General features: G+C 39.1%; 2 protein-coding genes across 4 annotated transcripts; one reads left to right on the forward strand and one right to left on the reverse strand.

The window, feature by feature from the left end:
* Positions 1 to 1,440: 1,440 nt before the first annotated feature.
* On the reverse strand, positions 1,441 to 14,556 carry LOC114372021 (pentatricopeptide repeat-containing protein At2g16880). Of its 3 annotated transcripts, none has more exons than XM_028329395.1 (3): positions 11,976 to 14,556; positions 10,104 to 10,598; positions 1,441 to 1,952 (listed from the first exon to the last, which is right to left on the reverse strand). In XM_028329395.1, the coding sequence occupies exon 1, from the start codon at positions 14,364 to 14,366 to the stop codon at positions 12,081 to 12,083; it is 2,286 nt and encodes a 761-aa protein (XP_028185196.1). In that variant the 5' UTR covers positions 14,367 to 14,556; the 3' UTR covers positions 1,441 to 1,952; positions 10,104 to 10,598; positions 11,976 to 12,080. The 3 variants fall into 3 exon arrangements, with proteins under 3 accessions (XP_028185196.1, XP_028185195.1, XP_028185194.1); XM_028329394.1 differs by having other exon boundaries at positions 10,046 to 10,598; XM_028329393.1 differs by lacking the exon at positions 10,104 to 10,598.
* LOC114371809 lies at positions 7,847 to 8,616 on the forward strand. Its single transcript, XM_028329138.1, has 2 exons — positions 7,847 to 8,193; positions 8,292 to 8,616. The coding sequence occupies exons 1-2, from the start codon at positions 7,847 to 7,849 to the stop codon at positions 8,614 to 8,616; spliced, it is 672 nt and encodes a 223-aa protein (XP_028184939.1).
* Positions 14,557 to 14,787: the final 231 nt, after the last annotated feature.

The following is a 14,787-nucleotide window of genomic DNA, read 5'->3' on the forward strand; positions in this document are numbered from 1 at the left end:
TGACTCACTTGGTTTTACCTGGGAATCTAATAATCATTTTTGTGGTTTTGAGACGATTTACCGTTGATGAAATTCTTTAGTCAATATGTAAGAGCCTGTGCTGCTAGTCCATATGCATATGCCTACTAAGAAGGAATGGAGACAGCAAAAAAATAGTTTTAAAAAAATCACTTGGGCATTTCCAAGACATTACCCAATATAAAAAAGAAATTGTCCCATTCAAATTGCTCTTGGCTCCTAGGAACTGAATTTTTTATATTCCAAAATTACCCTTATGATAGAATCATGCTTTCATTGAATAAAATACATAATAAAATTATGATTTTATTGTTATACGATTTTCACATCCCCTTATTATAATTAAATTGTGATTTCATTGTATATTTTTTTCCGTCCAAGATATAATTGTGTAAAAAGGGGTGCAAAAAAAATTACAAACAAAAATATGTTTTTGTGTAATTTTTTTCACCCCTTTTTATGCAATGAAAAAGTGTTTCCATTAGGTATTTTTTCATAAAAAATTAATTACAAAATTAAGTTACTTTTTTACTTGAATTAATTTTGATAAAAATCACATTAATGACAACATAAATTGCTTTTTTAACCGTGGTCAAATTATTTGTTACATAAATTAATTTTTTATTTAAATTTAAATTAATAATAACATAAATTACTTTTTTAATTATAATTAAAATAATATCATGAATTTATTTATTTATGATTAATAAAGATAATTCTTATAATATCTAAAAAAAGGTAATTCTTATAATAATTAATTTGATTACCTTTATAAATGATAACTTGTATCCAATTAATTTAATTTTAGTTTAAAAAGCTATTGAGTACTATTAAAAATGGTAAGTTATATCATAATTAATTTGATTATTTTATAAAAGCTAACTTATATTTATAATTAATAAAAAAATCGTTAAAAAATACAACAAAAATACAATTTTGTTAGATTTTTTTTTCTGCCGTCCAAGATGCATTACAGAATCATGTTTCCTTTCCCAATGAAATTATGATTTTGTTACATGAGTATACAATGGAATCATGAGGAGAAGGCATGAGGAGAAGGCATTGGGACCAATAGCAACTCCCAAAAAGAAATGATCCATTAGGTTATGGTTATACTGTAATCGACTTTACTGCAAAATTGTTGAATGAACAAACCGAATATAAACTTTGCATCGAAATCAATCAAATCTTCTTTCCACCACAGCACTTAACAGAACCCGAGTTATATTATGTAGAATAGAGCAATCTCATGTCATAGTACAATTATGATTTAAGCATAATAATTTAATTAAACAATTCAGTGTAAAAAAAAAAAACTGTTATCTAATAATCAATTGTGGTATGATTAAAAAATATCAACTTTAACAGCAATTATTTTAAAAATTGTTAGGACAAGTTTTTTCTATTACTAATGCATCAAAATTAAACTCCAAAATCCAAGTTAATTTAATTGTGGTACAAGACCAGTCGACGTAATGAATTTTTGGAGCTCAACTCATAACAAGAACTTGGGAATCCAAATCATAACAAAACTAGGTACATTTTAGTTTCACAAAAAGGTAAAAACCCCAAAGATCTAAACCGAACAGGTTGTCCCATTCCGTTCTATTCATATGCCAACACCATCTTAAATCTTACATTGATAACAAATGAATCACACCATCGAAAGCTTAAAGTACCCCTTTCTCCTCTCGGAATCTTGTAGCATTACACTTATTATCCTGGTCATAGTAAAAGCTGATTTCATGTTGTAAAATCATCATTATCACCCAGATAGTCAGATCATGAATCAGCCACAGATGTAGCCTTCAAGTGATTGCTTGTTACGTCAGTAAGGATGGTTGCATGAACTGCCCTTTTATCAATCACCAGTCAAGTTTTCCCCCGAGCAAAAACTCACTCGAGCTTCTTTCACCTCACTTTGCAGGAGAGACCTGTAATGTTTTTATGTCAAAATGACCAGGCTAACTTATCAATAGGATATATTTCAACATAAAAATAATGTTTAACCAAAATGTTCAAAACATCTACAGCAGAAAATATCAAATCAAGAATCCTCCAAGCCTTGTCTATTAGTTGCTGCAAATATTTACCAACCATTTTTATAAAGTTTACATGGACAGTTAATTGTTAAAAGAACAATCAGGGTGACAAATAAAATAAGAAACTTCAGATTTATAATCACAACAAACAAACACAGTGACCTTCCGGTATGCATAATAGAATGCTGGAACAATGAATACTGTAAGTACATTATGATGTATACTCTCATAATAATTAAACAACCATCTTTTGAATTACCAAAATGGTTTTTTACAATTATATCTTTTGAATCAATAATATTTTGAATTGGCACCAACATATTAAGAGTTCACTGATGATCCAATGCAGCTAGAGAATCGTTCTATTAAAGCAATTCCGTGCTGCCGCATATTATAAAGCATAATCATATCTCAGACATGTACAAGTTCATTTAAACTTGAACTACAGCATCCCCATCTAAAATTCCCAAAAAGACATGAACAAGGCAGGCAAATACACATATAAAGTATGTTGGCTAAACAGTGAAAAAAGCTGAAAATTTCTCTTAAATATTTCTTCCAAAACCCCACCTCCTGTTAATTGCAATTTAAGAAGGTGAGCATAGATGGAGACCCTGACATACCTTAGCAATTCGACAAAACATAAGAATCAAAATCCTAGAAGGGGGGATATATATAGAGATAGACAAACAAACACTGAAGATAAAAAGGCATTCCGTTCTGTGCAAACTTAGAAAACCATAAATAGTTCATTTTAATTAGGTAAAAACCATATAATGATTAAACACTAATATTTCACCTAATGACAGTAGATTACAATTGGTATTATGATTAAAAAGTGGGTAGATAAGTACATGTTTCAAAGAAAGAAGTTTAGGCTACAAAGAAAGTAAGACAAAAGACAGACCATTTTAGTCACTGAGGAAATCAAATTTAGAAACATTGGATCAGGCAGTCTGTGACATAAATCAGTGGAAGGGTAAAAGCATGTGAATTTAAAACGGGCAAAATTATTAACTTATAACCCAACAAAATTTTCAATGACCACAAATGGAAAAAAATAAAAGAAATGCTTGATATATCAAGCAGCAGTTCAAAGAAAACCATATGTTGAACCATTTCAAATAACTGCAATCAGACAAAAAAAAGTGTTCAACATGCACCTTGTGGTTTAGAGATGAAGTACTAAAGTGAAAACAAAAAAAACTGAGTCTAACAGGAAATCATGTCAATTTTTACGTAATTACATAAATTGGATCCGAGTATGGGAGTGTTTGGAAGAACTTATATGGAGTTTATTTGGGCTTATAAAAGTAGGCTATGACCATATAAAATCTTTTTTTAGCTCATGTCAGTAAGCTTCACGGTTAAACTATGATATAAGTTCTCGTGTAATATGCTTATTGAAAAAGTACCAAGTTGTATACCTAAATGCACCCTTTGTCTTATTAACTTCTTGAAACATTTGACAGGAAAGCAGGAGTATGAGTAGTACAGTGAAACCAATAAACTTAATCCATATCCAAAATGCTGCACAAAATCAGATGCATAAACTACTAAAACAATGCCCTGTTCAGCATTTTATTCACATGTGAACATCATAATTAGTAAACAAATTCATTTTATGCGAGAAAAAGAGATAGATAGATAGATGAGAGAGAGAGAGATAGTGAGTGGGTCACTGTTACGACCAGAGGGAGAGGTAGAGAGAGAGAAGGGGCGAGAGAGAGAGAGGATCCCCGACGGAGCTATGTAGGAACAAGGCGTGGACAACATCTCAGGTACTCTCATGCAAACTGGAGGGAGAGATCCGCTATTTCATCTTTCTACTTCACAAGGTTCCCCGAAGATGCAACGGAGAAAGATCTTTGGGCCCAGTTCAAAAAATGGGGGGATGTGAGAGAAATTTTCATCTCCAAACAAAGGAACAAAGCCGGTAGGAAATACAGTTTTGTGAGGTTCAGAGGGGTGTCCGACGTGCGTAGATTGGAAAGACAGCTAGACAACATCATTGAAGTTGTACGTGAACATTTCAAAATATGGGAGAGAAAAGGCGAGGTATGAAGAACTCAGATTAAAACCCAGGCCACAAGTGGATGGTGACAACAATGAAGTGGCAGCAGCTCGACAAACAGCACCGCAGTGCAGGGTACCTTCAGTGTCATACGCGAAGGTGGTGGCCACAAACACAACGAATGCAGGGCAATGGAGGAACCCACAGATTACGACATTCAAACCTGATGGATCATATTCATCAGTCCAGCTTGAGATCCCGACAGGGGAGAAGAAATGGAACAGTGACGAATGGGTGGGCCGGCTGAAGAAACTGAGGATATTCAATAGAGTTGAGGACGAAATCCCTTGGGATGTAGGAACAAACGTGGTGCCAAAATACCTAGGAGATGACATGATACTCCTTCTTGGCCTCACCGATACCAAAGCAGAAGAGCTGGTCAACGAAGAAACTAGGCATGGCTTGTCTCCGTTTCACTCGTTAGAGAAATGGAATCCGACATTGAGACCAGGACACAGACTGGTCTGGGTTCAATGCTGGGGCATTCCATTAGTAGCATGGGATATTGCGCAACTTTGAAAAATCGTGGCAGCAATAAGGGACCTGGTGGAGGTGGATGACGACGGAGAAGAGTTGCGGAGGTTAGACAGGGCAAGGGTTCTCATCAGAACCCCATGGAGGCCTATACTCCAACACACATTTGACATTCACATGGCGGGGAGGTCCACAAAGTTCACATCGTCAAAGAAAACGGGAACAACACCGGAAAGTGTTTTTGCCATTTTCAGAGCGCCCTTTGGTCGTCGGATGAAATCGATTCAGACGACAGCGACACCGGCACCCTGCTGTCAAAGATGGTTAGAGCATTTGGAACTGAGTACATGCCCAGAAGTTTCACCGGCGACTGCATCGGCAGATTCACGAACCAGGACAACGCGACGATACCCAATGGACCACGAGACGAGGAAGATCCAATGAGTAAGGATCGTGGTAGGTGGGCACACTGCCCCAACCACAAAACACGCGTCGCAAAACTGGAAGCTGGAAAAGGGTTAGAACCTACAGCGTGGTCCATGCCAAACGCAGAGGTATGTTTTGGCGAAGAGGAAACTCGTAGAGCACAAAAACAGCAACATCACGGGAGCAGAGGCACAACAGTCATGGTACATTGGTGCACTGAAATAGAAAAGGCTAACTCTGCCTAGGGCCAAAAGGTGGATGACAAGGATTGCCCCAACAGGTCACAACTGCAAACTAACAAAGAGAAACATGACATGAGAGTGGATGATAAGGGGCCCACAAATACTATGGGCCTTACTATTCACACCACCGCTGAAAAGCCACACCAGGATAGCAACAGCCCACAATACCACAAAATGGAAAACACAAGCGCTTTGAAAGTGTATTCGAGGAATGGGGGGTGCAGAAAGCAGGAGGCCTATCTTAGTGGAAACGAGAAATTAACAGAAGCAAATATAAATTTAAATAAACAGCAGCAGCCCATCGTGCTCATCGAGACAGCAAATATATGCTACGAAGGACACAAACCACCCACGGACATAGCACCACTGCAACCTGGAATGTAAACTGAAAATGGGGAGACACCACCAATCATCACTGGAGTCAGCACATACCAGCTAGAGGAGGCAACATCTCAATGGGAGTTGGCAAAAGAATTGGGGGTGACATGTGAAACAAAGCATGTTAAAATCGTTGACAGAATCAGAGCAATGGAGAACAGAGACAGGAAAGTGGCAGAGATACTGGGAAATAGGAATATTCTCTCAAAAATATCATATCCTACAATATCAGAGGGCCAGGGAGGGGGGTGAAGTGGACAGCAATTAGGAGATTGGTCAAGAAACACTAAGTAGACATGCTATGCATTCAGGAGACTAAGAAGGAGCAAATTGACAAGACCATGTGCCAGGCTTTGTGGGGAGACCCTGAAGTTAGCTAGTAATTACAACCTGCATCAAACACAATAGGAGGACTATTGTGCCTATGGAACGAGCAAGCTTTCAAAGTGGAAAGAAAGGTCACTGGAAGGGGGTTCATCTTACTGGAAGGAGTGTGGACTCAAGAGGCTCAAAAAGTTTTTATAGTTAACATATATGCTCCATGTGATGTTCATAGCAAGGGTGCTTTGTGGGACTCTGTCAGGCAGCTGAAAAACCTAAATCCTGCTGGCCTTTGGTGTTTACTAGGAGATTTCAATAGCATCAGACATCCATCAGAAAGAGTGGCGTGTCTCAGAGGGGGGTGGATGACAACACCGTCAGTGAGTTCAATGACTGGATAGCAAAGCTAGAAGTAGAAGAGATACCATGTGTAAGGAGAAAATTTACGTGGTTCAGCCCAAATAGGGCTGCTAAGAACAAATTAGATAGAATATTTGTTTCTGATGCTTGGCTCACTAAATGGCCTAGAAGCACCCAATTCATCTTGGACAGAAACTTTTCGAATCATTGTCCTGTCCTGCTTAGATCTAAAAATGTGGACTAGGGGCTCAAACCTTTCAGGGTTCTTGATTGCTGGCTAAAAGATAAGTCATTTGGGAATATAGTCAAGGAGTGCTGGACAAACACACAACCAAGGGGTTGGAGGGGGTTTCACACTCAAAGAAAAGATCAAAAGACTTAAGGAGAGGATGAAATTATGGAACAAGGAGCAGTTTGGTGACACACTTAAGAAGGTCCAAGAGATTGAGGCTGACCTAAACAAGCTGGAAGATGCTAGCACTGATAGACAATTGTCCTCCCAAGAACTGGCGATCCATAAAAAGCTATAGGAAGATCCATGGATAGCTGCTCAATCACATGAGTCCTTATTGAGACAGAAGGCGAGATCAAGATGGATCAGAGAAGGGGATTGTAATTCACACTATTTCCAGCTGCTGATGAATTCTAACAGCAGAAAAAATGCAATCAAAGAAGTGTTTATTGATGGTTCATGGGTAGAGGAACCGATAAGATTGAAGGAGGAAGTTCGTAATTTCTTCTTGCATAGATTCCGTGAACCCGAGCAGGACAGACCAGAATTGAATGGAATCAGATTTCCTAGTATTGGGCAGCAACAAAACGATATGCTGGTTGGGCGTTACCATGAGGATGAAATAAAGATGGCTGTATGGGATTGTGGAAGTGAGAAAAGCCCAGGACCTGATGGATTAAACTTCAAGTTCATTAAGCAATTTTGGAAGTTACTAAAACCTGATATCATTCGGTTCCTTGATGAATTTCATGTCAACGGGATTTTTCCAAAGGACTGCAATGAATCTTTTATCGCCCTAATCTCTAAGGTGAACGATCCACAAAATCTTAATGAATACAGACCTATTTCACTAATAGGCTGTGCGTATAAGATTGTGGCCAAGCTTCTAGCAAACAAAATGAAAAAGGTAATGCCAGACATAATAGATAAAAGACAGTCTGCATTCATAGGTGGAAGACACTTGTTGCATAGTGTATTGATAGCCAATGAAGCGGAGGAGGAAGTAAAGAGATGCCAAAAGCCAAGCATGGTGTTTAAAGTAGACTATGAAAGGGCATACGACTTCGTCTCGTGGGATTTCTTATCATACATGATGCGGAGATTGGGCTTTTGTCCCAAGTGGATACATTGGATCGAGGGATGCCTTAATTCTGCCTCGGTTTCAATATTGGTAAATGGTAGCCCCACCACTTAAATCATTCCACAAAGAGGCCTTAGACAAGGTAATCCCCTAGCGCCTCTACTGTTCAATATTGTTGCGGAAGCTCTAACCGAACTGATGAGAGAAGCAGTGGATAAGAAGTTGTTTAGCGGGTTCCTAATGGGGAAAAACAATGAGGCAGTCAGCATCCTACAATATGCTGATGACACCATATTTTTTGGTGAAGCTACAATGCAGAATATGAAGGCAATCAAAATCATTCTGAGGAGTTTTGAACTTGCATCAAGCCTCAAAATCAATTTTGCAAAAAACTGTTTTGGGGCAATTGGGAAATCAGATCAGTGGAGGAAGGAGGATGTTGAGTATCTAAATTGTAGCATGCTGTCCATGTCATTCATGTATTTGGGTATCCCCATTGGTGCAAACCCAAGACGTAACGAGTTGTGGGATCCTATCATTAGAAAGTGTGAGATAAAATTAGTCAGATGGAAACAAAGACACATATCTTTTGGGGGGAGAGTGACCCTTATACATGTAGTCGTTAATCTATTCTCATTTTTAGGGTACCCACCAAAGTAGTGAACAAGTTGGTCAGTATTCAACGTAGATTTCTATGGGGCGGTGGAATGGAGCAAAGGAAGATTGCGTGGGTCAAATGGGAAACGGTGTGTCTCCCAAAAGACAAAAGGGGTCTAGGCATAAAGGATCTCAAGACATTCAACACAACATTGCTTGGGAAGTGGAGATGGGATCTATTTCAGCAGCATGGGGAACTGTGGGCCAAAATTATGGATTCTAAATATGGTGGATGGAGATCCCTGGATGAAGGAATAAGAGGCAGCAATGAATCTCCATGGTGGAAGGATCTAATGATGGTGATTCACTAACAGCAACGGAGTACTGTACTTAAAAATGAAACAACATGGAGGGTGGGATGTGGAGACAAGATTAGGTTCTGGGAAGATTGCTGGATTGGCACTGATGTACCATTAATGGTAAAATATCCTAGATTGTACCAAATTTCATGCCAGCAACAACAATTCATCAAGCAAATGGGGAGCCACACAGATGCAGGTTGGGAATGGAATTACATTTGGAGGAGACCCTTATTTGATAATGAAGTTGACATGGCTGATGGATTTTTAGGGGAGACAGCACAGACAGCAATCCAACCACATAAAGCAGATACTTGGGTTTGGAAACCTGATCCAAGTGGACAATATACAACAAAAAGCGTGTATGATCTGCTCTTGGGAGAATCATTGGGGGAGAACCGGGATGGAGGTTTTTCGGAACTATGGAAACTTAAGATCCCAGCCAAATCAGCAGTGTTTGCATGGACGCTAATCAGAGACCGATTACCAACGAAGTCTAATTTGAGAAGGAGACAAGTTGAGGTAAATGACATGTTGTGCCCATTTTGCAGAAATAAGGAGGAGGATGCAGCCCATTTATTCTTCAATTGCAGCAAAATCCTACCTTTATGGTGGGAGTCATTGTCTTGGGTGAACATAGCAGATACCACAAAATCCGAGGGATCATTTTTGCAACATGACAGTGGGAATGTTGATGGGATAAAATCCAAAAGATGGAAGTGTTGGTGGGTAGCTTTAACATGGATCATCTGGCAGCAAAGAAATATGATAGTTTTTTAAAATGAAACCTTCAATGGAAGCAAGTTGTTGGATGATGCAATACTCCTAGTTTGGACATGGCTCAGATCCATGGAGAAAGATTTTGCATTGCACTTCAATCAATGGTCCACTAACCTAAGAGAAGGTTTTTGTACTTAGGAAAGGATAGTAGTTGCTGGACATGTGTAATATTTTATAGAGTGGCTAGCTCGGTTCCTTATCAGCATAGTTGTCAATACCCGCGGAGCAGCAGACCCCAAAAGTGGGATAGCGGGATAGCGGATAGCGGGATAGCGGATAGCGGGATGACTGCTATTATAATGTTTTTTATATATGTTAAATAATTAATAATATGTATATATATAAGTTCAAAAACAGAAAAATAACCGAAAACATAATTACTTAAACAAAAGTTACAAAACATAAAGTAAAAAGTCAAGCTAATAAACATTGATTATTATGAACTACTGATTGACTGTGGAAATTAAAACAAGTGGATAGCATCAAAACAATACTAAATAAAAATAATAATAAAACATGAGAGGGCAATATTAATTAATATCTAAATATAATGAATTGAAAACTGATTATATGCACACATATCCCAGCTCATGGCACCCACACTGAAAAAAAAAAAGGCAATTAAATAATTAGGAAAAAAAAGAAACAATAAATAGAAAACCTCAAGCAAGGAAACGATGTCGCAGACTCATAGCGTATTGGGAAAGAAAGGTACGAACAATGTCGCAGACTCGCAGCGTGCTCCTGGGTGTGGAGGAGGTAGCGGCGCTCGCCGGTGTCGCAGGGGTCACATCCTCGCCGGGGTGTTGCAGCCTCGCAGGTGTGAAGAGCAGCAACATGCTAGGGTTTTCGACTTCCAGCTATGGAGCCCTGAGTAGGTAATACAAAAACAAAAATACCCTCACTTTCCCGCATTAAGTGAGGGCATTTTCGGAATTTCCACAGCTTCAGTGTAGCGGCACGAAAATCCGGTCCAGATCCCGCGCCACTCTGCCACGCTCCGCCGTGATAGCAGCCGCGCCAACCGTGACGTTGAACCACGCCGCTACGTCCATCCCCGTCGCAGATGGGAGCCGCGACGCCCGCAATTGACAACATAGCTTATCAGATTTTCTAGTCTGACCAAAGGAACCAGCTGTCTGCATACTCTCATCATGTATCTTTAGTGCCACTGGTACTCTTAATATATATATATATATATATACCCATTTTTGCTGAGCAAAAAATAAAATAATTAGTAAACATTTTCCAATAACATTGTATATAAGCTCTCTCATTTAACTTCCCAAAACACTTAGTTGCATAAGTTGATTTCAGCTTATGGAAGAAACTAATTTCACCTTATTTTCTTCTCTTATACGTATAAATGAAGAACTTCATCCAAATAGGGCCTATGACCTTCTCATAAGCTCTTTTTAGCTTATGTCAGCAACCTTTTAAACTTAAAATACAAGCTCTTATGTGATAATCTCATAAAAAAAGTACTAATTAAATTGTTTACCTAACCACACCATATGTTATGTCTTATTAACCTCTTCTTGTCACAGATTTGACAGGAAAGCAGGAGACAGTTGAATAGTACAGTGAAACTGATAAACCTAATTCGTATCCAAAATACTGGACAAAATGAGATGCACAAACTACAACAGCAATGCCCTGTTCAGCATTTTATTCACATGTAAACATAATTAGAACTCAGTTTTCAAACTCCCACAACAACAGCAATACCCAAAACTTATCCCACTAGGTTGGGTTGACTACATGGATCAATCAACGGCGTTGACAGATTTGATGAAAAGTAATAATCATATGCCTATGATTTGGGAAGTTAGAAACTTTTATTTCATTCTCATATGTCCTGCATCAATTTATAAATATAATAAAAATTTATTAATTGTATGCATCAATTCTGCTCACAGATCAAGAACAAAAACCAAGAAGTCCGCATCACTACAGCATATAAAAAAAGAAATGGAATGTCACCACTATAAACACTAGATTGATACCAAAATAGAGTTGAAGGATATTTACACGTGTCTGAAATTACATAATAACATAATCCAGCAATATTTTATCTGCAAGTTATCTAAGTTTCAGCACAGTGTATTATAGTTTGGCATGAATACTGAATTCTTACTGGTACTAGTACAAATAAAACCAGGAACTAAATCAACAAGAAGAACAAAGTCGAAGGGAGGACCTTGATATAAAATATAGTATGAGCCTACGACAATTACAATCTCCACTAATGTATGGATAATTCTACACTCTTAACTCACACAAGAAACTCCTTGTACTGATTAGCTAATTCTAGGAACAAACAAAATAAAGCAAATGCATGTGTTGGCAGAACAAATTGGATGCCTTCTCTCACACCCCCTCTCGTATGACTCAACTCTGATTGTTCTCTCATATTTACACCCTGGGCCCACAATTTAACTCCCTCTTCCTTCTACATACTAACCCTATTATGTTCAAATAAAACCCTACTACGAGTGCTCTGAAAAAAAAAAATCAGAAATACATGAACTGGTAGCAAATAAGACATATGGCATGTTGGCTAAATAAGCAAATTGGAAGATGGAACTTACATGAAATCATTGAATGTTATCATAACTGCACCTCTACAACATGTTTCAGCATCATGGGCATCCCAAATCCATATGCCAAGATAAATACCTAGCCAATTTATTGTTTCAATTTGCATGGTCAACTTTCGATATGCTTTTGCGCCTCTTCAAAAACCCATCCATTAGCTTGATATATGTATATTTATTTAAACTAACTCCCTTCTGTTCTGACTCTTGAAATAGTTTCATTGCCTCCTTGTACTTCCCCTGGGTACACAAATCACTTATTTGCTGAGAGTACATAATATCACTTGAAGCATCAAGCTCTTGGGAAGTGTCATGAGTTTTCACAGCTTGCCCTGTCTCTGAAAGTTTTGACATGAATTTCTCTGCTTCCTCGGTCCTACCAGCATGAGTAAGTGCCCTAACAATGGCATTGTAAGTATACTGGTCAGGCTCAAATTTTTTAACCTCCATATCAGTCATAAGATCAAACGCTTCGTCCAATCTCCCTTCTTTGCAAAGGTATGAAATCATTGTGTTGTATGTAACTACATCAACAGAATTCTGTTTAGAGATCCATGAGTTAAAGAGTTTAAAAGCTTTCTCCAGCATGTCCACTCTGCAAAGTCCTCGAAGGAGAATGTTACGTGTAAAGATATCTGGTTTGAATGAGTTCCCTACCATTTTGTTATGGAACTGAAATGCTTTATCCACCATTCCCTCCCAGCAGTAACCATGAATAATTATGTTACATGAAACCTCATCAGGGACCAAACCCTTCTCCAAAAGCTCATTCAATTTATCCACTGCTTGGTCAGTTTTCCCAGACAGGCATAACCCTCTGATTAGAGGGTTATAACTGACAACACTAGGAACAATCCCTCTCTTCTTCATCTCTTCCCAAAGCTTCAAAGCTTTGTCTTCTTGCTTACCCTTAAAGTATCCCATGATCAGAGTTCCATAGGTCACCTCATCAAGAATATAACCTCGCTTCCTGGCCTTCACAGTCAACTCATATGCCTCTTCAGGCTTCTTCTCCATACACAAAGTGTGTAACATGGTGTTAAGAGTACAAATATCTGGTTTCAACCCCTTCCTTGCCATCTCATCCATCATCCTAAATGCCTCTCCCAGCTTCCCAGCTTTACAAAAACCATTAATCATAGTATTATAAGTAAAACAATCGGGAGAAACCCCACTCTCGACCATCTTCACCACAGCATCACTCGCTTCATTGATCTTACCTTCCTTACCGAACCACTTAACCATTATATTGTGAGTCACCGCATTCGGCTCAACACCCCCCCTCGACTTCATTTCCTCCAACAACCTAAACCCCTCCGTGCTGCCACGCCACTTAAAACACCCATCAATCAAAGTATTATAAGTAACAACATCCGGAATCAACTTCAAACTCTCCATCTCGTCTCTAACCCTAATCGCCTCATCAATCTTCCCCTCATCACACAGCCCTTTCACCAAGGTATTATAAGTCCAAACATCGGGCAGCATACCATCTTTGGTCATCAAGTCAATAACCACAGAAGCCTCCTTCAACCACTTCAACCTGCAATACCCATGAACAAGGATATTATAAGTATTCTTATTAGGAACCAACCCGGCATTCTTCATTTCCTGAAGCACATCCCTTACTTTAGTCAACTGACCCTTCTTACACAAGGCATCCAAGATAGTGTTGTAAGTGATGTTATCTGGAAAACAGCCGAATTCGGCCATTCGGTTGACGAGGGCGAATGCGTGGTTGAACTTGTTTTGGATGCAGTGGCCATAGATTAAGATGTTGAAAGTGTTGGTGTTGGGCTCAACGCCGAGAGCGAGGGAGTCTTCGAAGACGTGATCGGCGAGGAGAGCGGAGTGGGAGGAAGGGGAGCGGACGAGGGCGTTAAGGAGGGTGTTGCAGGTGAGGAGGTTGGGAGGGAAACGGATACGTTTCATTTTCTGGAAGAGCTGGAAAGCGAGGTGGGGTTGGTTGGCGTGGACGTAGGCGGCGAGGGAGGTGTCGAGGAGGGGTTTGGAGAGGGCGGGGTTGGGGCGGAGGAGGAGGGAGTGGAGGGCGTGGCGGTGGTCGGAGGAGATGAAGGAGAGGAGGAGGGACTTGGCGTCGGAGAACTTGCGGCGGGCGAGGAGGGGAGGGAGGAGGGAGAGGAGGAGGTCAGGGGAGGAGCAGAGGGACGGCGGCGCGTGGGTTTGGAGCCACCGGAAGAAGGAGAGGAGCGCGGCGGGGTCGGAGTTGAGGGGCTTGCGTGAGAGGATGGAGAGGATGAGAGGGAGAGTGAGGTGTGGGATGAAGGATTCTAGTTTCTCTGATTCCACTCCTCCACCGTTCTTTTTCTTCTTCTGAAGAACAAGAATTGAGGTTATGCTTTCCGCCACTTCTTCCTCCCTCATCTTCTTCTCTTCTCTTCTCTTTAGGGTTTAGGGTTTTGCAGAACAAAATAAGAAAATAGAAAATCTCGTTTATTTTAAAAGAAAAAGGGCTGATTTGAAATAGGAAGCACTTGAGCGTCACGAATCTGATTCTAATTGAAGCAAGTTCAAATTCGATTCTTGTGAAATTCAGATTTACGTATTCTTGGATCAATTTGTGTTGGATGAATTAGTTGTCATTTTTAAATAAGTCTTTTGACTAATTTTTTTTAATTCGATCCCAAAATTTGTATTTGTTTTTTTAATTAAATTTATGTTAGACCTGATTAAAAAACAAATAAAACTTAAGGACTCAATTAAAAGAAAAAAAAATTCAGAAACCTAACTAAAATTTTGGTAAAAGTTTAACAACTCATAGTAATTAAACAAAAAATTATACGTG

Source organism: Glycine soja, chromosome 10 (assembly GCF_004193775.1).
Source record: "Glycine soja cultivar W05 chromosome 10, ASM419377v2, whole genome shotgun sequence".
NCBI lineage: Eukaryota > Viridiplantae > Streptophyta > Magnoliopsida > Fabales > Fabaceae > Glycine > Glycine soja.